This window comes from Musa acuminata, chromosome BXJ3-8 (genome assembly GCF_036884655.1).
Source record: "Musa acuminata AAA Group cultivar baxijiao chromosome BXJ3-8, Cavendish_Baxijiao_AAA, whole genome shotgun sequence".
Lineage (NCBI taxonomy): Eukaryota > Viridiplantae > Streptophyta > Magnoliopsida > Zingiberales > Musaceae > Musa > Musa acuminata.
In genome coordinates, this window is record NC_088356.1 from 8,468,948 (window position 1) to 8,494,535 (window position 25,588).

The 25,588-nt window shown below is 41.5% G+C and overlaps 2 protein-coding genes across 11 annotated transcripts; one reads left to right on the plus strand and one right to left on the minus strand.

Annotated features, from left to right (window-relative positions):
- Positions 1–1,124: 1,124 nt before the first annotated feature.
- On the minus strand, positions 1,125–3,989 carry LOC135646219 (aldehyde dehydrogenase family 3 member F1-like). 3 transcript variants are annotated; one of them, XM_065165539.1, is made up of 10 exons: positions 3,647–3,871; positions 3,494–3,562; positions 3,327–3,423; positions 3,005–3,211; positions 2,686–2,810; positions 2,470–2,574; positions 2,219–2,379; positions 2,052–2,142; positions 1,810–1,959; positions 1,125–1,320 (listed from the first exon to the last, which is right to left on the minus strand). In XM_065165539.1, exons 1-10 carry the CDS (start codon positions 3,839–3,841, stop codon positions 1,252–1,254), a joined length of 1,269 nt encoding a protein of 422 aa, XP_065021611.1. In that variant the 5' UTR covers positions 3,842–3,871; the 3' UTR covers positions 1,125–1,251. The 3 variants fall into 3 exon arrangements, with proteins under 3 accessions (XP_065021611.1, XP_065021609.1, XP_065021610.1); XM_065165538.1 differs by lacking the exon at positions 1,125–1,320 and adding an exon at positions 1,407–1,736 and having other exon boundaries at positions 3,647–3,984; XM_065165537.1 differs by lacking the exon at positions 1,125–1,320 and having other exon boundaries at positions 1,340–1,959; positions 3,647–3,989.
- Positions 3,990–7,167: 3,178 nt separating this feature from the next.
- LOC135645425 (UPF0496 protein 4-like) lies at positions 7,168–23,818 on the plus strand. 8 transcript variants are annotated; one of them, XM_065163784.1, is made up of 5 exons: positions 7,168–7,314; positions 11,688–11,898; positions 13,225–14,640; positions 22,015–22,147; positions 22,558–23,818. In XM_065163784.1, the coding sequence occupies exon 3, from the start codon at positions 13,236–13,238 to the stop codon at positions 14,421–14,423; it is 1,188 nt and encodes a 395-aa protein (XP_065019856.1). In that variant the 5' UTR covers positions 7,168–7,314; positions 11,688–11,898; positions 13,225–13,235; the 3' UTR covers positions 14,424–14,640; positions 22,015–22,147; positions 22,558–23,818. The 8 variants fall into 8 exon arrangements, with proteins under 8 accessions (XP_065019856.1, XP_065019851.1, XP_065019857.1 ...); XM_065163779.1 differs by having other exon boundaries at positions 22,015–23,818; XM_065163785.1 differs by lacking the exon at positions 22,015–22,147.
- Positions 23,819–25,588: the final 1,770 nt, after the last annotated feature.

A 25,588-nucleotide genomic window follows, 5' to 3' on the forward strand; every position in this document is an offset into this window, starting at 1 on the left:
GCAGATGCAAAGCCGACGTGGATCGTTATGTATGGATGCAAAGTCGACAATACGTAAATTCTCTTACTCGATTATTTTTTACTTACTCACCTACCTGAGTTGTAATTGGAGGCGGACCTGTGGGTCCCACCATTATGTCCATTCACAAAACGCCCGGGTCGAGGAAAAGTGATGCTTCTACGGACGAGAAGAGGTGGGGCGCCGTGGAGCGTGGGAAAAAGGGCGGTAAGAAGATCCTCTCCAATCCAAATTTCAAATGGAATCCTGTTGTTCGACATCAGGGCGCTCCAATAATACGGGGTGGCGTTTTCCAGGACCGCTGGTTGAGATGAACAGTCACCGTAATCGCAGGGGATCCTGTCCAATGAGTAGAGCTTTGAAATTAAGTGAATGAGCGGGAATTACTGTAGGGAGTTTTCTATTGCGGCAATATTTGGGTCGACCGGAGAAAAGGCCGAACCAGGCGACACCAAACCTATATAATTTGCAGATGCTCTCAGTTTCTGATTGCAGATGGTGTTCATTAACTGCCTCTGTGTTCACCGTTATTTATGGTTGGGTGCAGTAGCAGCCAAGACAGCGTTGATGGCAGCCGCAACTACACATTTGTCCACTAGCCGATACCATCATCAACCACGATTTTTGATAAACCATCATGTACCTTGTATTGGAACGGATGGGTCCAACGGACACCTGTACACGCACGATTAAGGCATTAACGAGTAATTGTATCGCTGGGGTAAGCTGACACGGGAGGCGCAGCAGGGGAGCAGCCTGACACGAGAAGAAGAGACGGAAGGAATGAATCCCTTTTAAGAAGCTTAGAAGGCAAGAGATACCTAAAAATACATGTATCTCTCTCTCTATAAATATGCACAACAGTCTGGAAAAGTTTGACCGGAGTAACGTGGGGAGGGTGCTGCTCCCACGTGCAAGCAGCTTTTGCTGTTCTTCCTTCTCTGCTTTTAGCAACCCAACCTTGTTGGCACGACGATGGCCGTACGATCCCCAACTCCTTGATGAAATTTGGACGTCAATTCTCCTTTGTGAGTGTGAAGGGTGGGTCAAAATGCAATGGGAGACATAAAGTTCTTATTCGCCAGCGATGATCGGATTTGTAGTCTGTCTAAGTTGCAGGTGGCACTTCGTATTCGGTGCAATAATTGAAATCAGTTCCGTCGATCGCTGCACTGACCCACTTCTGTTTGGCTGGACGACTCGTACTTGGAATAGGAGCCTTTGCAGTTACGCTTACGCTACATCAAATCGATCACACCGTGCAACATGCTTTTCTGTGGGTGACGTCATCACCTCCTTCGACTGTTCGATTATTTAGAAATAAAAATAATTAAAAGTTCTATTTTTATTTTTGTATCTTTATATTATTGTATTATCCTATCGATTGATAATGTCAAAAGGTAAATAAAGTCTATTATTTCGACAAATAATAGCAGCAGTGATCATGGCAGCAAGCAGCAGTGGGCTGCGTGTGGAGATCAGCCTCGTTTCAAGCCCAGCAGGCGAAGGAGCAGAGTGACGTAATCGAAGTGGTAAACGGATCGCATGAAGGGCAGCTTCCATGCATCCCATGGCGGGTACCGGAACGTGAACTCCACCAGGAAGCTCCTCCTCAGCACGGCTTTCGTGTGACTGAACATGTCGAAGGAGAACTTGCCGTGGTACTGTCCGAACCCACTCCCACCCACTCCTCCAAATGGCAATTCGTCGCAAGCGAACTACAAGGAGACAGTGAAAGGATCGCGAGCGATGCCATGGAGTGATGAAGATTAGGTTACAGAGAGAAAGTACCTGGATCATGGTGTCATTGAAAGTAAGGCTTCCGGAAGATGTTTCAGCTGTGATCCGGCTCCTGAGCTTCTCGTCCTTGGTAAATGCGTAGATGACGAGGGGTTTTGGCCTGGCCCTTATGAACTCGATGCTGTCCTCGATCTTCTTCAGCTGGAAACCAGAGGGCAGCGTCAGAACCTGGACATGAACGATGCTGCATCGAAAAGCAACGAGATGCAGATGGTGATGGAAGCTCCGCACACGGTGATGATGGGAAGCAGCGGGCCAAATATTTCTTCGTTCATGATCTCCGCATCCAGCGGGGGGTCGAGCAGTATCGTCGGCTCGATGAACCTGCAGAGACGCAGGTGGTTCTCTCGTTACATGCTCCGTTCTCGAAGACGACAAGGGAAAGCATGTCGGTACTCACAGTGTCTCGGAGTCGAGGGAGCCGCCGTGGATGATGGTGGCGGCCACCGACGGATCCTTGATAAGATTGCTTAGACGTTGGAAGTGTTGCTCGTTGATGATCCTGGATAAGCAGTCAAATCTTGGGTAGAACTTCTCGAGTGTGGCTTTTAGCTGATCAATCTATCAGAAGCAGGGGCAAAACACGTCAGAGATATTTCGTCGAACACATTTGCGTCGGAATTTAGCGGCGGTTCTTCTTGTCCGGCATACCAAAATCGGTGCAAATTGCTCTTCCACAAGAACATAGTCGACCCCTATGCAGACTTGCCCGGAGCAAGGAACCCATTTCGCTCCTACTATTCGTTCCACAGCCACCTGTTCCAAACCAAGTATGAGAACAACAAAGCTAAAATGAAGAAGAAAGAGGACATAGCGTGTTGATCCCTGAATCCGATGACACCATTCTCTTAGGTTTAAAAGCTGTACCTTTCTGTCTCGGGCGCTACTAAGGGAATCAAAGATGGCCGGAGATTTACCACCTAACTCAACAGCAACCGGCGTTAAATGCTTTGCGGCAGCCGCCATGACGATGCGGGCAACGCGCGAGCTCCCTGCGCAACCAAGCCATGTCACGGAAGATGATGAACGTCATATCCTATTAAATTATATCAAATTAACTCCAGTATTAGATCTCATAAGTAGATTGCCCAAAGCCAGTCTCCAATTCGTGGTCTGTTCTTTGGTCCTTCGCAATGTTGGCCCAAACCTGCAAACCGAAGCAATTTCGCTGCGCTCTGTTTGATACCTGTGAAGAAGATCTTGTCCCACTTCTGTTCCAAGAGCTTCTGACCAACATCTGGGCCACCTCGGACGACCTTCACCGACATACTGTCCAAATACTTGGGCACGCTTTTTGCTAGAAAATTGGATGATGCAGGAGCTAATTCCGACGGCTTGAGAACGATCGCGTTTCCAGCAGCTATAGCTCCGATCAAGGGTTCCAAGGACAGACCTTCAAAGAGCCGTCACCGAAAGAGAAAGGTCCAACAATAAGTGACGGCTCAATATCGGTTTATACCACCGAGACAAAAGCGCAAACATCTTGCGGGGAGAATACAAGTGCAAACCTATAGGGAAATTCCAAGAAGAGAAGATGAGAACGACGCCGAGGGGTTCGGGCACCAGCTCTCCGCGCGTCGGAAATGCCAGGAGCGGTACAGGGACCTGTCACCAACCTCAACACCGTCTTCCAGCTCGAACAACAAAAGGAAATAGGAGGAAAAGTAAAACACACCCGGCAGGGAGTCATCCATTTCTTCAGATTTTCCAACGCATAGTTGACGGACTTGATCAGAATCCCCACCTATGGCAGACCAACAACAAAAGAGAATTAAAGAGGAGGAATGAATTCAGAGGACGACTGTGGACAAGTGTGGGCGATGGATGCCTCATCTCTGTAAGCTTCGGCTTGGTGCTTGCCGAGGTCTTGCTTGAGCGCCGTAAACATGCCCTCCTCCTCCTCGTAGAGGAGCCTCTGCAGAGCCTTGAGCTGCGACCGCCTCCATGCAAGGCTTCTCGTCTTCCCGCTCTCGTAATCTGTCCTCACCTCGTTCGCAACCCCTTCCACTCCCACCGACTCCATCTCCCCGCGTCTCTTTGTTCTCTACCATCTCCTCTCCGCCTCCTCTTTAAGCGAAGGCCACCGACTGCCTCTCCAGCAGTACCCGCAAGGTGGTGGTGACCACAGACGATACGTGAAAGGCGCTGCAAGCAGTTGATCGCATTTACTCCGACGCAACAAATTGGAGTTAGCATCACCTAATTAATACGGTCCATACAGCGAAGCCGGTAGATATATGGTGGTCGAGGGAGGTGCAGTTTACATGACAAGAACCAGCAGTCAAATCCTCCGTCGAGTACGCAGAAGAATCAACATAGTTGAAGGTAGAATATGGATCGAGATGCTTAACCATATGCGTTTGCTTGCACGGATTGCTCACTCGTCTTGCTTACGGGTGAACGACGACGACCTGAATATGAATGACTCATGCGAGTGAAATGGGCAGCTGCAACTGAGCTCTGCAGGCAACTGCACAAGTCATCCAGAGACGACTCTGACAGTGTATCTTAAGGGATGACATTTACAATATTCATAACCTCAAAATTGTCGCTTGCTAAGGGAGATAGGTAGGTATAAATAGAGACAACTGTATTCAGAATACAATTGAAGCTGATGGATATCTAAATGAATTGACAACAATGATGAATGATGTACATTTAAATCGGTGCCGGCTGATGATCAACTGCCAGCATCAATTGGCCGGATTTGCATCATCGTGATCAAAAGGAATGTCTTAATTGATATACGTCATGGCTCAGCATAATGTTGAACGACACATTATCATCACGCGAATCGGCACCTCATGCAATTGATACCTCAACATCATAATAATAAGATTAAGCGAGTCGATAATATGTTATTGCATCTCGAATTTGATAATACAATAATATTTTTTTCCTAAGAACTTTCTCGATATGATTTTGCAGGGTTTAACAATAATATGTTCTCCTAAGATCTGTTGATCTGAACCTGACTCGACTCCAACAAGGCCGAATATTGCTTGACACGAGTCCAAGTTTGACTCGATCCAGACGAATTGCCCGAGAACAAATCACCGATCGGCCGGTGGCCCTAGGCGACTCAAGTCACGCGCTCATCGCACGTCATCGACAACAACTAGCGGCGGGCTCATGATCCCTCGTTCCATGAAGAGGATATTATCATACGTCCATACGCCCGAGGGTTGCACACCAGTTGTTTGTGACAAAGACCGTGATGGCGCAGCTCCCCTCTCTCCATCGATACCCCCCCAGAACATTTGGTCTGCTGTCGACTGTGGATCGATACGAGGAAACTCACCTCATGAATAGATCAAGTATGTAAGTTGTCCTGCTTCTGGTTCACATGGTGTTGTCCGATTCCTTTGTTCCGAGTGACCCTGCACTCACGTGCACTACTATATATAGCAGTTGTTTGTGTAAACAATTAAGCGGTGGCCTCGAGGTTGTCGCGGCTTAGTTCGGGTCCGAATGATAGGGGATCTCCCTGGAACGTTTCCCGAGACTATTGAAGCGGTCGATCGCGTTGGTCCGATCGGGACGAGGTCGCCGTTTCCATCGGGAGAGGACTCCTCGCTTGCGCGTTTAGTGAACGACCTCCGACTTCGCACTTGCACAAAGGTCGGGTTGGGAAGCTCGACCCGACCCCTCCGACGATCAAGTTAGTGGGTAGTCGCGGGGGGTTTCTTTAGCTAAGTTCTCTCATCCTTTTTCTCGGAGCGCGAGGGTTTTTATAGTGAGAATTACTGTTGCCTGATGTGCTGGCCCGCAGGGAGCAGGACCGTACTTATGGTAGTGTCTGACATTGCCGTTGGCGTGGCATGAGGGATCGAACCTGAACAGGACGTTAATGCACCATGGTAGGCGTTCCGATCTACATTGACCAGGTGCCTCGTCAGGTCAACAGAGGCGTGATGCATCATCCGGGACAGCTGATGTCACGCGAGTCTTATCATAATTATAACCCTCATCAGCAGTAGAGAGAGCAATTTACACAGTGATTATAGTGTGTACATTTGCATCCAGTCATGTATTTATGTATTTAGAGAAGGAAAACTGTAAGACGAGTCTCTCTCTCTCTCTCTCTCTCTCTCAACGGTGACCGTTTCCTAACTAAAATTCCAGAAAGCTTCTAATGCAAACGCCGATGGAAAGCCAGGCATCGGAAGTGGAATGGTGATAAGGTCGGACCTCCATCTGGTGGACACGCAGAGCACCATAACAGTTGTAGATCGCTCTCTCTCTCTCTCTCTCTCTCTCTCAACGGTGACCGTTTCCTAACTAAAATTCCAGAAAGCTTCTAATGCAAACGCCGATGGAAAGCCAGGCATCGGAAGTGGAATGGTGATAAGGTCGGACCTCCATCTGGTGGACACGCAGAGCACCATAACAGTTGTAGATCGCTCTCTCTCTCTCTCTCTCTCTCTCAACGGTGACCGTTTCCTAACTAAAATTCTAGAAAGCTTCTAATGCAAACGCCGATGGAAAACCAGGCATCGGAAGTGGAATGGTGATAAGGTCGGACCTCCATCTGGTGGACACGCAGAGCACCATAACAGTTGTAGATCGCTCTCTCTCTCTCTCTCTCGTTCCATTCCTTTCTTTCGTTACCCTATCGCCCTTTTGCTTCGCTGCCGTTGTCGGTTCCCCTTCGCCTTTCTCAGTCAATGTGTCGAAGAGCTGCATGGGTCTCCATGGACCGGCCTCGTCGGTTCCCCTTCGCCATTCTCGTTCAATGTGTCGATGAGCTGCATGGGTATCCATGGACCGGCCCAATTAAACATGTCTTTTCGGCTCACCAGTCCGTTGACTCCTGGTCAACTCAATCAAGCACGACGTGTGAAAGGGAAACGCCAACGCGTATTTACCGGATTGACCTATCGGGATGTGATGTTTAGCCAATTAGGGATAGAAAACTTTGTTTCTTCCCTGTAATTATTGCGGGTAGTTTTGACCCTATCTGATATCCGAGGTGAAGCCGGACCGGGACCCACCGGTTCGTATAATTTTCTCTGCCAGCTGGGTCTCACCCACCTCCTGTTGTTGACTCAGCGAGCTTCGAAGCTCCAATTAGCTTTCGTGTTATGATCGGGATAAGTTTCTAATCCTATTCGTCGCTTATAGCCATGGACGGTCGGTAGGCGCTCATTGTAAGGTTCGAAATACAACTAGGTTTGGAGAGGATCTACAGCTGTCGGTGATTTTAATCAGACGTCAGTTCGCTTGCCATTTCAAACTTGGTGTCTCGAGCCACAGAGAAGAAAGACCGCAACCCTGTTCCGTTGGAGTCCACTCTTTATCACATATAAAATGGTGTTTGCTGTCTTGATGTACACATGTGATCTCTTAGCCCGCAAGGTTGGAAATCGGAACACGGCAACGGGAAGAAGACGGAGAAAATGATACTAATAAACGAAGTTTCCTCGCACCTCACTCGTTGCCTTCTGCCTCTTTTCCGTTCCTTTCCTCAGAGCATAACCATTCTTTCGGTCTGAGGTACGACGACTCCTCTCGCTTTGCTTCGACTCTTAGGTCTTCTCTCTTTTAAAGTCTCCTCGGCGCCGCTGTTTACTTTTCTTCCTCTTTCGCTTCTGGATTTTGATCCGTTCAAAGTCCTTTAGATTTAAAGATATCTGTGAAAGCGTGCAGAAATTGTAGATCGTCCCGCCGGATCTCTCTATAAAGATCGAGATGCCAGTTCTCGTTGTCGTCAGCTATCTAATTTCGTTCTAGGGGGTTTATCTTTGAGATCTGGGCTTAAATTGACCTTTTGTGTCCATAATATTCCCGGAGATTACTTCGCTGTTGTTGATCGGACAGATATATAGGTAGATAGATAGATAGAGAAAAGGTAACCCAATTTTTCAATGTTATGCTCGTCTCCCTATGATGAACTTGTCACCTCTTGCGCTAGCGCATTGTCTTGTGCTTCAATGTTCGTATTATTTCGATATATTCATATCTGTTTCTTTTGGACATTTCTCTTTTCTTTTTTAAGACTATATATGTAATTTTCAACATTTATCCATCTAAATATAAGTTTAGCATGTGTACTGTTAGTATAAACTTTAATTTACAATAGTATTTGTAAAAAAAAAATATAATACTGAAATGTTGAATATTTTTAGTTATTTTATATCTTTTATATGCTTCTCTAATTCAAACAAAATAAATGTTAGATACAGTTTAGAATGGGTTAACCTGGGGTCTCTAGATGTGTTGGGGATGTATGCTATATTAAATTTATAGTGACAAACATACTAGTCCTCAACTTTGCATGGAATATATGTATTCCTTGATTTTCCTTCCTTGAAAATTAGATTATTCATTTGTCTTGCCCTTTTTTTTCTTTGTCTTTGTAAGGATCCGTGTTATAGAAAATGAGTGCAATTCTAGACTGCTACTTGCTCCTTCAAGCTCTCTCTTCATATCCTTGTTTTGTTTAATGCGATTCACACATTGCAATTGTATTTTAGTAACCAATGCTGCAAGTTTTCCGTTAATGAGTAGAGCAAGAGACATCATAGGAGGAATAAGTCACTTTATCCATTAGAGATCCATGGATATCTATTAAGGCTGGGTTACGATGTTGAGTTCCACTGTGCTGCTTGACTTGCCTTGTGTTATTGAGAATTGGCATGTGTTAGTTTGACAAGTCTCATATAGTCCCACATTAGGAAAATCAAGTTTGGTATCTCGGCCTGGGCTTTGAAGTCAGATGCACCACAAGAAAAACCTAAGTGTTTTCTTTGGGTTTAAGTCCACACTCAGTTAAATAGTTTGGGCTTATAGTATGGGTTTTTCTTGTTTAATAGATTCGGGCGTTTTATGGCCTAGGAACATCTTCCTAAGGCATTTGTAATAGTTCATCTTTTATAGTAGTGATTTGCTCCTCTTTCATCCGTGGATGTAGGTCAATTGATCGAACCACGTAAATATAGTGTTCTTGTCGCTTTTATTTTTTCCGCTTTATTATCTTTGTTGGGTTGCCAAAATTACCCTTTGATAAATTTCCTGAGGCTAGCTCTGACAAACTGGTATCAGAGCCTGGTTTCAAGATCTTTTGACAACGATGACAATAACAAAGATTGTTGTCGAGAAATTCGACAGAAATGTCAACTTCGGCATTTGGCAACTCAAGATGGAGGCCATTCTGGTTCAAGACAGAGTTGATTTGGCACTACAAGAAGCTGAGAACATTCCAGATGGTACATCAAAGGAAGATCTTGCGGGTATGGATAAGAAGACCCGATCAAGCATTATTCTAAATCTCTCTGACGAGGTTTTACGGGAGGTAGCTACGGGGACTACGGCTAAGAGCATGTGGGATAAACTTAAAGCCTTGTATATGCTTCGGATGTGTCCTAATAGAGATTTGTTTTCCACATATGAATCTTGTAATGGTGGAATTGTTTTGATGGGCAATAATGCAGCATGTGATGTTATTGGTAGAGGAACAATCCGAATTAAAATGCATGATGGTATTGTGAGGACGCTCACTAATGTTAGACATATTCCTGATTTAAAAAAGAATCTTATCTCTTTAGGCACCCTAGAGGCTCTTGGGTGTAAATACACAACTGAAGGTGGAGTTATGAAAGTTTTTAGAAGTGCCCTTGTTGTTATGAAAGCTTGTAGGTCTGGTAGCTTATATATTTTGCAGGGGACTAATGTCACAGGCTCAGTTGCAGTCTCGCCATCATCATTGTCTGATTCTGACATCATCAAATTATGGCATATGCGTTTGGGTTATATGAGCGAAAAATGTTTGAGCATATTGAGTAAAAGGGGTCTACTTTGCGGACAGAGTACTGAGCCACTAGATTTCAGTAAACATTGCATTTTTGGAAAGTAGAAAAGAGTCAGCTTCAATTCTCTAGCAGTTCACAAAACGAAAGGTACTCTTGACTATATTCATTCAGACCTTTGGGGTCCAGCTCATGTTCAGTCTAAGGGTGGTGCCAGGTATTTGTTGACTTTCATTGACGATTATTCTAGGAAAGTTTGGGTTTATTTTTTGAAGCAAAAAAATGATGTTTTTCTAACCTTTAAGCATATTGAGCAAAAGGGGTCTACTTTGCGGACAGAATACTGGGCCACTAGATTTCAGTGAACAGTGCAGTTTTGGAAAGCAAAAAAGAGTCAGCTTCAATTCTCCGGCAGTTCACAAAACGAAATGTACTCTTGACTATATTCATTCAGACCTTTGGGGTCCAGCTCATGTTCAGTTTAAGGGTGGTACCATGTATATGTTGACTTTCATTGACGATTATTCTAGGAAAGTTTGGGTTTATTTTTTGAAACAAAAAAATGTTATTTTTCTAACCTTTAAACAATTGAAGGCTTTGATTGAGAAGCAAACAAGTAAACAGATTAAGCAGCTTCAAACAGATAATGACATAGAATTTTGTGAAGGTGACTTTGATGAATTCTGTAAAAATGAAGGAATTGTTCGGTATCACACTGTTAGGATGACGCCTCAACAAAATGGTGTGGCCGAACGTATGAACATAACACTCTTAGATAGAACAAGGTGTATGATCTCAAATGCAGGGTTGACAAAGGACTTTTGGGCAGAGGCGATTAATATGGCCTGTTACATTGTCAATCGCGCTCCTTCTGCAGCACTTAACTTTAAAAGTCCAGAGGAAGTTTGGTCAGGTACTCCTGCTGATTACTCTGATTTAAAAATTTTTGGGTGTCCAGCATACATGCATGTAAATGAAGGAAAATTAGAGCCTCGAGCGAAAAAGTGCATTTTCCTTGGGTATGCTTTTGGGGTGAAAGGATACAGATTATGGTGTTCTAATCCCAAATCCCCAAAATTTGTAATCAGTAGAGATGTTATTTTTGATGAATTATCTATGTTATCTTCTAAAGAAGAATCTACTAGTTGTACAAATGATAGTGCGCAGAAGCAAGTGGAGCTTGAGATTGGTAGTTCTAATTCTTTTCAGTCTAACTCTTCTACTCAAAGAATACCAGTAGATAGTCCTGAGTCTACTGACGAAGTTGATCAAGGGGAAGAGCAATATTCTATAGCCAAGGATAGATCACGGAGAAATATTCGACCACCACAAAGATATGCAAATTTGGTTGCATATGCTTTGTCTGTTGCTGAAGAAACAAGTGAAGTTGGTGAGCCTACTTCCTACTCAGATACAGTTTCTTGTGATAATTCCACTAAGTGGTTGATCGCGATGAATGAAGAAATTGAATCGCTCAATCAGAATAGAATTTGGGATCTTGTGAAGCCGCCTTCGGGTAAGAAAATTCATACGAAAGACAATCCAGCTGATATGTTTACGAAACCTCTTCCGGTTTACAAGTTCAAGCAGTGCTTGGACTTGGTTGGTGTTCATTGTTGGTGATTGCCCGTTGGGGCTTTTGTGAAGAAGGTGGAACAAGGTTTGTTGGGACATGCTAAGGTGGAGATTTGTTAGTTTAACAAGTCCCATATAGTCCCACATCAAGAAAATCAAGTTTGGTATCTCCTGTTTAAACTATAAATAAGGGCCTGAGCTTTGAAGTCAGATGCACCACAAGAAAAACCTAAGTGTTTGCTTTGTGTTTAAGTCCACACTCAGTTAAATAGTTTGGGCTTATAGTTTGGGTTTTTCTTGTTTAATAGATTTGGGTGTTTTATGGCCTAGGAACACCTTCCTGAGGCATTTGTAATAGTCCATCTTTTATAGTAGTGATTTGCTCCTCTTTCGTCCGTGGATGTAGGTCAATTGATCGAACCACGTAAATATAGTGTTCTTATCGCTTTTATTTTTTCCGCTTTATTGTCTTTGTTGGGTTGCCAAAATTATTCTTTGGTAAATTTTCTGGGACTAGCTCTAACAGCATGAACTTGCCTTGGACAGGGACAACCAATGGGCATTGATTTATCTTCTTGGTCATTTTCTGAGGAGTATTTCTATCAAACTAGCTGATTCATCAAAAATATCTTGGCAATAAGGATTATGTGCAAATCGATTGTGTTTGTTGATTGCTTTTCTGTCAGGCAAATTTTCATTTGGTCAAGTTTTATCTAAATGATGGAAATAGGAAAGATATCTAGAGTAGAAGCAGAGTGTGAGTTTACCGTAACATTTTACTATCTTGCTCAAATATTGTCTATTAGACATAAAGGTTTAGTGTTGCATGCTGGTACTCATGGATTACTTCTTGGATACATGTTGGAGACTTGATAAATTAAGTACTTCTGTTGGATTATTAAACTTAGGCTGATGTTTGGACCAACTTGGAGCAGCAAAAGTAGCAGCAGAGTTCAGTTTGATTATTAGCATGATTGTCTAAGTCACGTTTATTAGCTTAACGAAGTCATAGATTCTTTTTCCCTTCTAGTCTGTTTAACATGTCAAGCTTATATTTTGCTTAACAACTTACACCAATATATCTTGCAGAAGTTTACAAAGTTATCAGACTTCTACCATTTAGTTATTAGCAAAGGCACAATTATGTTGCAGCAGCTTCAGTCTTCCAGAATGAAAAAATAAAAAAGTTAGCACAGCATTGCGGCAGTTTTAGAATGAAATAAAGTATCTTATTTCTAGGGCCTAAGAGTTCTCCTAAATTTCTGTTTCTTATGGGTGGTGACAAGAGTGCAAGCTGTTATTATGTCAACTTATCAAAATTGATGTAGGCCTGCTGAGATCAGCTTGGTATGCAACTGATTTCACTTGAAAGTCAGTTTGATCAGCCAAAGTTCTGATCTGACTTCAAGACTGCTGTGCACTCTGTCTAACAGTGGGCTTGCATCCAACACTTATTTGAAGCATTGGATTTTAAATTAACAATTAGAACACTAGGATGCATTGGGGTGCATGTTTTTTGTGATTAAATGAAACACTGAAGCATGAAAATCCACTGGGTTGGTGATTTTTATCGTAAGTGAGATGATCTGAAGACACCTGTATTGTAGTTGTTATGATTTATTAAAATTATAGTAAGAATTTTGATAAATTTATGAAATAAAAAGTTCACACATATACTACAAACAACATATATTTCTAAGGAACCAGAACTGGAGAGGGTTCCACTTTGTATGCTTGTATGCAGTATCAGATGAACTAAAAGCTCAACAAGGGCACCTTGTTCCTTTTACAGAGCATTTTTAATTTGTGGGACATAACAAGTTAAACCAATATGTGCCATACTGAAGTAAGTTAACTCTTGATTACTTCAGGGCATGTGAGAGCAACAACTAAGATTTGTTTGTGTCACTCTACTCGTCTCTTGGATTTACTGATCAGTTGTTTAAGAGTTCTGGCTGTTAAAAGTGTTCTTTAAAAGAATGTTGACAATATCTTTGATCATCTGTCTTTCTGTGTTTTGTGCTTTCTTTATCATGTTAACTTATTTAAATTGTTCTAAAGATTAGTTTCTTTCTTTCTGCAGTTCAATAAAAGATGAGCCGACCACATGATGGACAGCGGATCTTTTTCCACTTTGGAAATCCTTTCCGGGTTACTGCTCACAAGGGTTCATCAAGGTTTCTTGCCTTACTGAGTTCTTTTGAGCAAAACCTTGCAGAAAACATGAGAAAACTTCGGCCTAAGGAAATCTCAGATGTGTTTTCTTTGTCTTGGACAAGACACGCTATTAAATCCATATCAGAGGTCCACACTAACATTAAGACATTAATAATGGAACTTCAATTCCCTGTTTCTGATTGGGATGAGAATTGGATTGATATGTACTTGGACAGCAGCGTGAAGGTGCTTGACATTTGCAATGCATTGAGCGCTGAGCTTACCCGACTTGATCAAAGCAATCTTTTGCTTCGATATGTGCTGCATATCTTGGACATCTCAACTAGTGTTCCTTCATCTGAACAATTGAGGAGAGCCCATGTATCACTTGATGATTGGCTAAAACAGACAAACTCTACAAGTCACAAGCTAGAAAGTTGTCATGCCATCTTGCAGACTCTTCAAGTCACTCTTTGTTTGTCAAAGGTCAAAAATTCTGCCAAAGGGAGGGTGCTAATGAGAGCCCTCTATGGAGTCGAGGTCATGACCCTATTCACCTGCAGTGTCGTTGCAGCACTACTGACGGGTTGCTCAAAGCCCTTGATGGACATGCATGTAGCTGATGGGTTCTTATGGCTAGAAGCGTTTAACGATTTGCAATCTTTGTTGAATCAGGAAATTAGGAGTCAGTTGCAGAGTGGAAAAGTTAGGATATTGAAAGAGATGGAAGCACTCAAAATGAATGCACTGATGTTCCATTCTTTAACAAATGGAATTGACTACAAGGAAGAACCGAGACAGCCGAGCATTGACCTTGACAAAGACAAGTTGAACACACCAAGAGAGTCCTATAAAGAAGAACCAGCACAGCTAAGCATTGACCTTAACAAGGATGAAATGGACACACCAAGAAACGATGCTGACTCCCAAGGTAGGCAAAGGTTGCAAGAATGCATGAGAGCTTTGACAGATGGAGGGAAGGTATTTGGCCATGAGCTAGATTCCCTCTCACAACAAGTCAATGACTTATTTCAGGTTTTACTAACTGGACGCGATGCTTTACTTTGTAATCTCAGAACATCTAGCATGACAAAAAACAGCAAACTTGATGTGGTGAGGCTGTAACCTGGATTACTCTATGAATTCCAATGTCATGATTGTGTTTCCCAGTGTATAAAAATGTGACTGGATAATATTATGTGCATGGTTAAGTATCAAAGTCTATGGCTCAGGTGTATAAACGTATCCAAAGCTGTATTTTAGGAAGTCATAAAGCTGCAACCTGTTCAATGCACATCTGCCCCATCTGTTCAAATTCTTTACAACTATCTGGTGCTACAAGGTATCTATGTTTTCCAACTCAGATAAGTTGTCTTTCTTGAAATTTTGACCTATCAGACAATCTTTAGGACCTGTCAATGTATTGATCCTGATTCATGCCTTTGTAGCATTCTTATTGTCAGTTATAGTCTAGCAGAATTAGGTTAGTCCATAATTATGGTTTATCATTTAGCAGGTCATTCTTATAATAATGAAAAACTTAGGTTCCTTTAAACCAAGGTTTGAAATTTCGTACCGTACCGGAGTTTCGACGATCTCTCGGTACGGTACGGAACGGTATACTGAGCGGTATACCGAGTGATATATGTATATATATATATTATATATATATATTTTTTTTTATTGGCCGACGTTGCATCGCCTCGGCGACGTCGCCTTTTCCTTCCCCACACGGGGCGACGTCGCCGAGGCGACGTTTATTTAATATATATATATATATATAGCGACGTCGTCGAAAAAGGCGACGTCGTGTCGCCTCGGCGACGTCTCCGAAAAAGGCGACGTCGTGTCGCCTCGGCGACGTCGCCGAAAAAGGCGACGTCGTGTCGCCTCGGCGACGTCGCCGAAAAAGGCGACGTCATGTCGCCTCGGCGACGTCGCCGAGAAAGGCGCTGCGTTACCGCCCGTTACCGAATGGTACCGGGCAGTAACGGTCGAAATTTCGACCGTTACCGCCCGATATTACCCGTAACGGCCGATACGGGATATTTTTGCGTGTACCGCCCGGTAGGGGGCGGTCCGCATACCGGTCGCCTCTCGGACCGGTACGTACCGCCCGTACCGGGCGGTACGATTCGGTAAGTAAAACCTTGCTTTAAACCCCCTCTTATTCCAGGGACATCAACTAATAAGGTCTTCGTTAAATCTTATATATGGTTGATATTTGTCTTCTCATATGAAGATGTTACATTGTGTTGGGAAAAACGTTAAAGCGGAATATTCTTTTCCCTCTTTGTGTATCAAAATAGGTTCCTCATCAAAATACCAACTTGATATCCAAATGTAAATATCAACCAGCACAGCATAAACAATAGAGCAAAAAATCAATCACACAGTGATACCAAATATTTTAACGTGGAAAATCCAATGTGGGAAAAATCACGGGACCGTAGTCTACCTCAAACTTCTACTATCAATAATAATGATAACAGGTTTACAGTAGGTCTTCTTTAGAATAACTAGAGGATCAGAATAACATCAAGAACATAGATCTTGGTTCTAGCATATCATCGGATAGATCTCCTCAAAAGAGAATTCTAGGTCTCACAAAGTGGATATCACAGGAAAATACCTTAGAGAGGGTAAACTGCAGATCAACACCGTTAGGATTGTAGAGTTTGCTGCAAGGATTCTCCACTTAAAATTTGGGCTGAAACTGACAACGTTTAGCCACCGATCGTCAAGCAGAAAACTCAGAAACCTAATCTTTCTCTCTCTATTTCTCTCTCCTCTTTCCTCTGCACGTCGCACGCTGCATGCGTTCACCGTGCACGCTGCACTGCACTGCCCACACACACACGCTGCCGTCACCTAATTTTGCCCTTTCTCTCTTTCTCTGATTTGGGCTCGAACGTCCCAATTTGTCCAAGCCCACATATGGGCTGGACCTAACAATTCTCCCCCGCCGGCTCATATGGTGGGCTGTACCAAGCCCGCTCTTCGCCTACATGCTTCAAGCTTCTCCTTAGGCGAAGACTTTGTTAACATATCTGATCCATTCTCATTAGTATGCACTTTTTCCAACCGTAATTCTTTCATCTCAAGCACATCACGAATCCAGTGATATCTCACATCAATATGCTTGGATCTAGAATGATATGTTGAATTCTTGGAGAGGTGAATGGCGCTCTGACTGTCATAGTAAACAGTATATCCTTCCTGTTTCAAGCCCAATTCCTATAGAAACTTTGTCATCCATAAAGCTTCCTTGCAGGCTTCAGTAATTGCTATGTATTCTGCTTTTGTGGTTGATAGAGCAACACACTTCTGTAACTTAGACTGCCAAGAGACTACTCCTCCTGCAAATGTCATCAAGAATCCCGAAGTGGACTTCCTGGAATCAGTATCACCTGTCATGTCTGCATCTGTGTAACCTTCTAACACAGGTTCATCATTACCAAAACATAAACATAACCTGGAAGTACCTCTTAGATATCTTAATATCCATTTCATTGCTGCCCAATGTTCCTTTCCAGGATTTGAAAGAAATCGGCTGACAACTCCAACTGCATGAGCTATATCTGGCCTAGTACAAACCATAGCATACATCAAACTACCTACTGCAGATGAGTAAGACACTCTGGACATTTCTTCTTTTTCTTTCTCACTTGTAGGACATTGTTTCGAATTAAGCTTGAAATGACCTGCAAGTGGGGAACAAACTGCTTTGGCTTTACTCATGTTGAATCTTTCAAGAACCTTTTCAATGTAAGTCTCCTGAGATAGCCAAATCTTTTTTTTCTTCCTATCACGAAGAATCTTCATGCCAAGTATTTGTTTCACCGTTCCCAAGTCTTTTATGGCAAAAGACTTACTTAGCTCTCTTTTAAGCTTTTCAATTTTTCCAACATCATGGCCAACAATCAGTATATCATCAACATATAGCAGTAAAATAATAAAATCATCATCTGAAATTTTTTTCATAAACACACAATGTTCAGATGTGGTTCTACCATACCCTTGGCACATCATAAAGGAATCAAACTTCTTGTACCACTGTCTAGGTGCCTGTTTGAGTCCATATAAGCTTTTCTTAAGTTTACATACCAGATTTTCTTTTCCCTTGACTTTGAAACCTTCTGGTTGCTCCATGTAAATTTCTTCTTCTAAGTCACCATGAAGAAAATGTTGTTTTCACATCAAGTTGTTCAACTTCTAAATTCAAGCGGGCAACCAAACCAAGAACAACTCGGATATAGGACATTTTTACAACCGGAGAAAATATTTCTTCAAAGTCAATACCTTTCTTCTGACTGAATCCTTTCACAACTAGTCGTGCCTTGTATCTCTGTTGTGAGCTATTGCTTTCAGTCTTCAATTTGTAAACCCACTTATTCTTGAGAGCTTTCTTCTCTTTAAGCAACTTTACCAAGTCATAGGTGTGGTTCTCAAGCAGGGATCTCATATCTTCTTGCATGGCTTTAACCCACTCATTCTTATTCTCATGTAGAATAGCTTATTGGTAAGTTTCTGGCTCTCCCCCGTTAGTAAGCATAACATACTCATGTGGAGGATATCTAGTAGAGGGTTGTCGCTCTCTAGTGGATCTTCTTAATGGAATCTCAACTGGTGGTGGAGGTGCCTGTTCAGTTGGTTCAGCATCATCAACTGTAGGTGCATCATCACTTACATTCCCACCATGATCTTCTTGTTCATCTCCCCCATAATCATCATGAACTACAGGTGAAGGAACTGGACCCAAACTCCAAGGAATATAAACAGAGGTTTCTGGCTTCTCAATATTATCACCATCATCAAACAATTGGTCTTCAAGAAACATAACATCTCTGCTTCTAATAATCTTCTTGTTCACTGGATCCCATAATCTGTACTCAAACTCTTCATGATCATATCCCAAGAAGATATATGCTTTTGCTTTACTATCAAGCTTGGACCTCTCATCTTTGGGAATATGAACAAATGCTTTACACCCAAAGACTCTCAAATGATTATAAGATATATCTTTTCATCTCCATACTCTCTCTGGAACATCACCTTCTAGAGGAACTGATGGAGAAAGATTTATGAGGTCAACTGTAGTTCTCATAGCCTCCCCCCAAAATGACTTTGGTAACTTGACGTGAGAAAGCATACACCTAATCCTTTCTTCAAGGTTCTGTTCATTCTTTCTGCCACACCGTTCTGTTGAGGAGTTTTAGGAACTGTTTTCTCAAGCTTAATTCCATGAAACCTGCAATAATTCTCAAAGGGACCCCTGTACTCGCCACCATTATCTGATCGAATACATTTTAGTTTTCTACCAGTTTCTCTTTCAACACTGACATGAAACTCCTTGAAAACATCGAGTACCTGGTCTTTAGATTTCAAAGCAAAAGCCCACACTTTTCTAGAATGGTCATCAATAAAAGTAACAAAATAAAGAGCACCTCCAAAAGTTCTAGTTTGTATAGTACAAACATCAGTATGAACTAAATCAATAACATCTGATCTTCTAGATGATGGATATGTCTGAAATGCAACTCTATGTGTTTTTCCAGCTAAGCAATGATCACAAGATTTAAGAGATGTACCTTGCAACTCTAGTAAGAACTGCTTTCTAGCAAGAGTTTGAAGTCCCTTCTCGTTGATATGTCCAAGCCTCTTATGCCAAAGATATATACTTTCACCTTTTCGAATTGCATTAATCTCTCCTTTGTGTAGCTTAGCTTCCATGACATAAAAAGAATTAATCTTCTTTCCTTTTGCCACAATTAGAAAACCTTTAGTGAGTTTCCATTTACTTTCACCAAAATAATGTGCAAAACCCTCATCATCAAGTTTGCCTGTAGATATCAAGTTAAGACGAATATCTGGAAATGTCTTACATCTTTGAGTATTAATTTGCTCCCAATACTGGTCTCTAAGAAAATATCTCCAATACCCACAATCTTAGATGTATCACTGTTTCCCATTCTGACATTACCAAAATCACCAGCAGTGTAAGATCTAAAGAAATCACCATGAGAAGTAACATGAAATGAAGCACCAGAGTCAATTACCCAATTACTATCCTGAGCTACAAGATTGACACAACCGTCATCACAAACAATAGTGATATTACCTTCAGCAGCAACTGTATTGGTCTCTTTCTCATTTTTCTTCATTTCATTCTGTTCTCGCTTCCAAAACCTACACTCTTTCTTCATGTGACCTGGCCTATTACAGTGAAAACATTTGATATCTCTTCTAGACTTGGATCTTCCTCTATATCCATGTGGGTTTCTGCTATGACTTCTTCCACGTCTTTCTTGTTTTTCAGTAACAAATGCACCAGAAGAAGATTCACCCTGTTCTTTCCTTCTGGCATCTTCATTTAGCAAACTGTCTTTAACCATATCAATAGTTAGAGTTCCCTTTGGCGTGGAGTTGCAAATAGTCACCACATACGTTTCCCAACTTTCTGGTAAAGAGCTGAGAAGTAATAATCCCTGCATCTCATTATCTATATTCATTTTCATAGCAACCAACTTGTTTGCAAGACTCCGAAATAGGCTTATGTGCTCAACAATGTTACCACCATCTTTATATTTCAAATTTACAAGCCTTCTGAGGAGAGAAATTCTATTTCCCACTGTCTTTTTCGCAAAGAGATTTTCTAACCTTTGTCAAACAACATCAGCTCTGATTTCATCTGAAATATGCTCATGCAAGTTTATATCAATCCATCTTCTAATATAGGCAATAGCTTTTCTATGTTTAACTTCTCATTCTTCATCATCCATAATAGAAGGTTTATCTTTAACCTTGATAGGCTTATACAAATCTTTGCAATAGAGCAAATCTTCCATCAGACGTCTCCAAGTGGAATAATTTGATGAGTTCAATTTAATCATACCATCTAACTGCATTTCAATCACACAAGAAAACTAGCACCAAACAACCTGACGCTCTGATACCACTTGTTGGGAAAAACCTATTAAAGCGGAATATTCTTTTCCCTCTTTGTGTATCAAAATAGGTTCCTCATCAAAATACCAACTTGATATCCAAATGTAAATATTAACCAGCACAGCATAAACAATAGAGCAAAAAACCAATCACACAGTGAGACCAAATCTTTTAACGTGGAAAACCCAATGTGGGAAAAACCACGGGAAGTAGTCCACCTCAAACTTCCACTATCAATAATAATGATAACAGGTTTACAGTAGGTCTTCTTTAGAATAACTAGAGGATCAGAATAACATCAAGAATATAGATCTTGGCTCTAGCATATCATCGGATGGATCTCCTCAAAAGAGAATTCTAGGTCTCACAAAGTGGATATCACAGGAAAATATCTTAGAGAGGGTAAACTGTAGATCAACACCATTAGAATTGTAGAGTTTGCTGTAAGGATTCTCCACTTAAAATTTGGGCCGAAACTGACAACGTTTAGCCACCGATCGTCAAGCAGAAAACTCAGAAACCTAATCTTTCTCTCTCTATTTCTCTCTCCTCTTTCCTCTGCACGCGGCACGCCGCACGCGTTCACTGTGCATGCTGCACTGCACTGCCCACACACACACGTTGCCGTCACCCAATTTTGCCCTTTCTCTCTTTCTCTGATTTGGGCTCGAACGGCCCAATTTGTCCAAGCCTACATATGGGCTGGACCCAACACATTGATTACGATCACTGTGATATCAGACCATGGGAACTAAAATAAGTTGATTTTGAAAAGAATATATGGACCATTTCTTTTCAGCTTTTATAATCTTTGGTTCACTTATCAAGTAATACAAAGTGAAATATCTCAACTATTTCATATTTGAGTTTCTTTCGATACATATACAATCCTCCAGATGAATACTTTTTTTGTCTTTATAAAATGTATTTCTTTTTTTTTGTGGATAAAAAATCAGCTTGTTTTATTTTAATCATTTGTTTGGATGCTAATCTAACTTATTAATGAATATTTATTTTATCTTCATTCAACTGTTTCCAATGGGTTATAGTCTGGTTTCTGACCTTCAGAAACCTTATTGTTATATTGTTAAACCTCTCATTACCAATGTATTTCCTAAATAATCGACAGTTGCATATTTCTTATTGTTATATTGTTAAACCTCTCATTACCAATGTATTTCCTAAATAATCGACAGTTGCATATTTCTTATTGTTATTTTGTTAAACCTCTCATTACCAATGTATTTCCTAAATAATCGACAGTTGCATATTTCTCATTACATACACACCAATGCAAACATGCCTAGGCAATGCTTGTATCTGTCTTATTGAAACAACCAACTTGAGTGTTGATATTAGTAATTCTTGACAGCACATAATGCATGTGAATCAAAGTTGATTTGAAATGCAGGAAGTCCTTTATTCTCTTTTTATTCTTTGTTTTTTTTGGAATGACATTTAGAAACTAAAACGTAGAGAGAGCTTCAACTGTGACTCAAACTTTATTTGCTTCTAAATATACTGCTGTGTTTGTCGCCACCGCATTGTGGTTCACTTTGAAACCTAATTAGCCGTTCGTTCAATAGATTATGTGGTGAGAAGTATATCACAAGGTACTATACTGCCTAAGCCACCTTGAATTCTTTACATAAGCAGATGGCTGTCACACCTCACCCACCTGTCATCTTATGATTTTAAGTTGCTTAGGCTAACTTTGACATTAAATATGTAATAGTTTCGTACTGAAATAATGTTGTTAACCTGGCAGCACATTCAATAGATATTGGCAAGAAGTACTCTACTGCAGAAAACATATGCTTATTTAAATTGATTGGCAGGAGAGAGAGATATATATATGTGAATCCAAATTGGGTGGCCATGATTGTTGTTGTGACATCCTAGTAAGTAAAAAATTCATCCCATCTATTCTTTTGTGTTTTAAATTGTGTGTGATTCTTAGTTAACCAAAGAGATGTGAATTATATATACCTTTGACAATTTCTTTAGAATTCTAAAAGCTGTTAGAGGTCATGGGAAACCATAATCAACAAGCTTATGCAATCGATATCTAATTTGGTTTTAAGTTTTGATGAACAGCCATGCACAGTTTACCAGTTGCAGAAACCATGGGAAACTGGTAAAAAAGGCTGTCTGTAGAAGAGGCACAAAACAACCATTAATCTATACACCAACAGCATCAAATTAGTATCATAATAATCCCTGAAGAGTGTGACTTTCGCTTATTGCGTCCTGAAAGCAAATATTTGCATTTTATTACTGAAATGTTTACTAATTCTTTCTCAACATGCAGCTGAGCTGTAAAAATGAGTAGTTGATGTCAGAAACACAGTTTCTGTGTGCTGCTGCAGGCTAAGAGTTGTTATTTCAAAGAAAGGCATGAGTTTGATCTCCCCATTTGCAAAAGCTAAGATTTGTTTATTCTCTTCAAGCTAAAGGAGGGGGAATATATTGCAACACTCTTAGTATATGGAAAAGAGGATGATCAAAGCATTGAGGTTATGTCCATTGCTCCAAGTGGGGAGGGGAACATGGACACCATGGTGCAGAATGCAGTGTGCAGCTTCCAGTCTGTCTGGATTCCCTGCCATGAACCGAAGAACTCGATCTCTCCACCGAAACCAGAACTTCTTTGTTCTCTAAGGGCCGGGGACTAGCTCTTTCCTTCATAGGTCCATGTGATCTCAATAGATGGACCTCATTTAAAACTACAGAGCTTTATTGTCCAACCAAAGGAACAACAACATGCACTTTGAGAAAGTGAAGATACTCTCTGTGGCTGCAATGAGGTTGTCCAGGGGACTGCAGGAAGAAACACCCTCATGGAATCTCAGTAGATATCACATGAGGCCGTAGAGCTGGCATGCATGGTGCCCCCATGAGACTTGTATGATTCACAAGGAAATTGTCACACCTGGGTGTAAAGTGAGGCTTTAATGACACCACCTCCTCAGATCCTCTCTCCTCTCAGCAACTTATATTGCCCAGGGACTCGATCTGTCAAAGTTGTGTAGGACAATCATGGATTGTTGTGGTAACTTTCTAGGTCACTGATTTAAAGCTGTAGGATACTGTTCCAATGGTGCAAGGATCTTAATTGCTAAGAGCAATTACAGAGAAGGAGGCAGCGTCGGACGTCGCAGAAATCTAATGGAGGAGGGTAAAGGATCCACCATGAGGTGTGGCACACGAAAATGGCCTTCGATATAGAATGAGTTTTCGGCAAAGCTTCGCTGCTTCTGGAGTTCGTGGATCAGCATGCTCGAGTGGAAGAAGCACTTGGGAGTTCTTCTATCCTTCAACATGCCCATAATGTAGTCTTATCAAGAAGCATTGGTGGCGTACGTACAAAGGATTCTTTCACCCCGCCACCTTTTCTTTTTTTTTTCCATCTTATCTTCTTCTTGTCCTCCAATCCGAACTCGAAGCTTTGGTCTTCACCACCCCATGATGTGGTTGCAGAATAACGCGTGGTGTTTGGCTTTACTACCATAAAAGACCTCTCCAGTTTAGCTACAATAAACTAATCAGATGCACTAATTATTGTGCTGCTTCGATGGGTGTAAATTGCTGTCGTAAACCGAACGGAATCCGCCGAAAAAGGAGAAGTGATGTTTGGAGGCCACCGTGACTGTGTGATGATGCAGATTGATGGCTACACATATATACCCGATCGGGTCTTCGGAAGACTTTTGAGTTTTAATTGCATGGCAGCAACTCGATCCACGTCTTCATGCTGACTTTGCTGATCCGGAAATCTCATCCACTTTTTCCTTATTCTCTTCCTGCAACAAACAAATCCACAAGTTTCCATTGCTTTGCGACCTTTCCTATCCTTTTCTTCAACTATATATATTCTCTGTCATTCATGGTCGCTATAAAGATGTGCTAATTCATTCATTTATTTATTTATTTATATATAATTAATACCAACAGTGATGAAGGCGTTAACAATTATAAATATCAGTAATTCATCTAAAAGTTTAATATTCATTTGACCATATTAATTGTTAAAAGCTTCAAAGCTAACTTTTTTCTGGAGAGAAGACGAGAGTTAAACGAGGGGTGTAATCAAGTCTTTGCTATGAGGATGAGGAAACGTGGCAAAGGAGGCGATGCATGGACGGTGCGGAGAGAAAGAGAGCGATGAGTAGAAGAGTAGGGGTGCGACACGTGCGAAGAGACGCGGATGTCGGCCAAACCATTCTCCGGCTCGCCCGTCTTCATCCTCCCGTCTCAGCCGCCTCCTCCTCTCTCTCGTCACCTGCTACGTCACCGCAGATACCGCCCGGCCGCCACCCTCTCTCTCTCTCTCTCTCTCTCTCTCTCTCAGAGATATATGACCGTGCTTGCTTGAGCCATTGTTTTGTCTTCCTTGGACGGTGCTCATGGGGGGAAACAGTGAGACAGTGGCGGTGCTAACACAGATGACCGGTCGCCTTGATATCTTCCAAGCATTGTGGACTCGAGTAATTGTGCAGATCATCCTGTGTGTGTGTGTGTGTGTTTTCGATCTGGGATTCATTTCCAGGTAATTTGCTCTCTCATGTTAGTGCTTCTCGACTAAATCTATATCTACTAGATTCAATCCACAGACGATCGATGTTGTTCCAGATCAATCAAAAGAAAGCGTTAAGTGGTCATATCGCATGCAGCTCCCTTCGATAGAACACGTTGTGGATGATTAGCATTTCAGCCTGTCTAACACTCATGTTTCGGATAAGGTAGAGACTGTTTGATGTAGCACACAGGGTTCTTTTTCTTTACATCTCATAGCAGAAATGTTCATCCGATGAATTTTTAGGAGGACACTATCCGATCAATGATTGAGCCAAGTATATATGCATCATCCTAATCAGCGTACTATGAGATGCTAAGAAAATATTCCGTTCATGCCATAAAATATTTCTTTTGGGCCAAGTATCAATAATTGAAGTCATTTACTAGTTTACCTAAACTTTTTTACCTTTTTGTTTCATAATTAACCTGAGCATCGGAGGGATTACGTCAGAAACTTTGATCTCAATTCATAAGCATCTAAAACTTTCTAGACCACACTTGAGTTTCTTGTGCACGGGCTTCGACCAAATTATATTGACCTAGACATAACCAATATTAATATCTTCAAATAGTGAAATGGTACATAAGTGATGCGGAAGCGATGACGATTGATCGTAAACACATGTGGAGACTTTTATTTTTGATCCTTTGTTACGTAATTGTGTTTAGAGCTCACCAAAATATCTATTTTTGATATCCTAAGTTAAATAATTATTTTAATTTTTTTTAGATTAAAAATTTTAAAAAATTATAAAAAGATTGAC

Coding starts and splice junctions, on each gene's coding strand:
- LOC135646219 (XM_065165537.1), bottom strand. CDS start 3,841: ATGGAGTCGGTGGGAGTGGAAGGGGTTGCGAACGAGGTGAGGACAGAT. Junction 3,212..3,326: donor TTCTTGGAATTTCCCTATAG/GTTTGCACTTGT, acceptor GGCTCTTTGAAG/GTCTGTCCTTGGAACCCTTG. Junction 2,380..2,469: donor AGCAATTTGCACCGATTTTG/GTATGCCGGACA, acceptor TGCTTCTGATAG/ATTGATCAGCTAAAAGCCAC.
- LOC135645425 (XM_065163779.1), top strand. CDS start 13,236: ATGAGCCGACCACATGATGGACAGCGGATCTTTTTCCACTTTGGAAAT.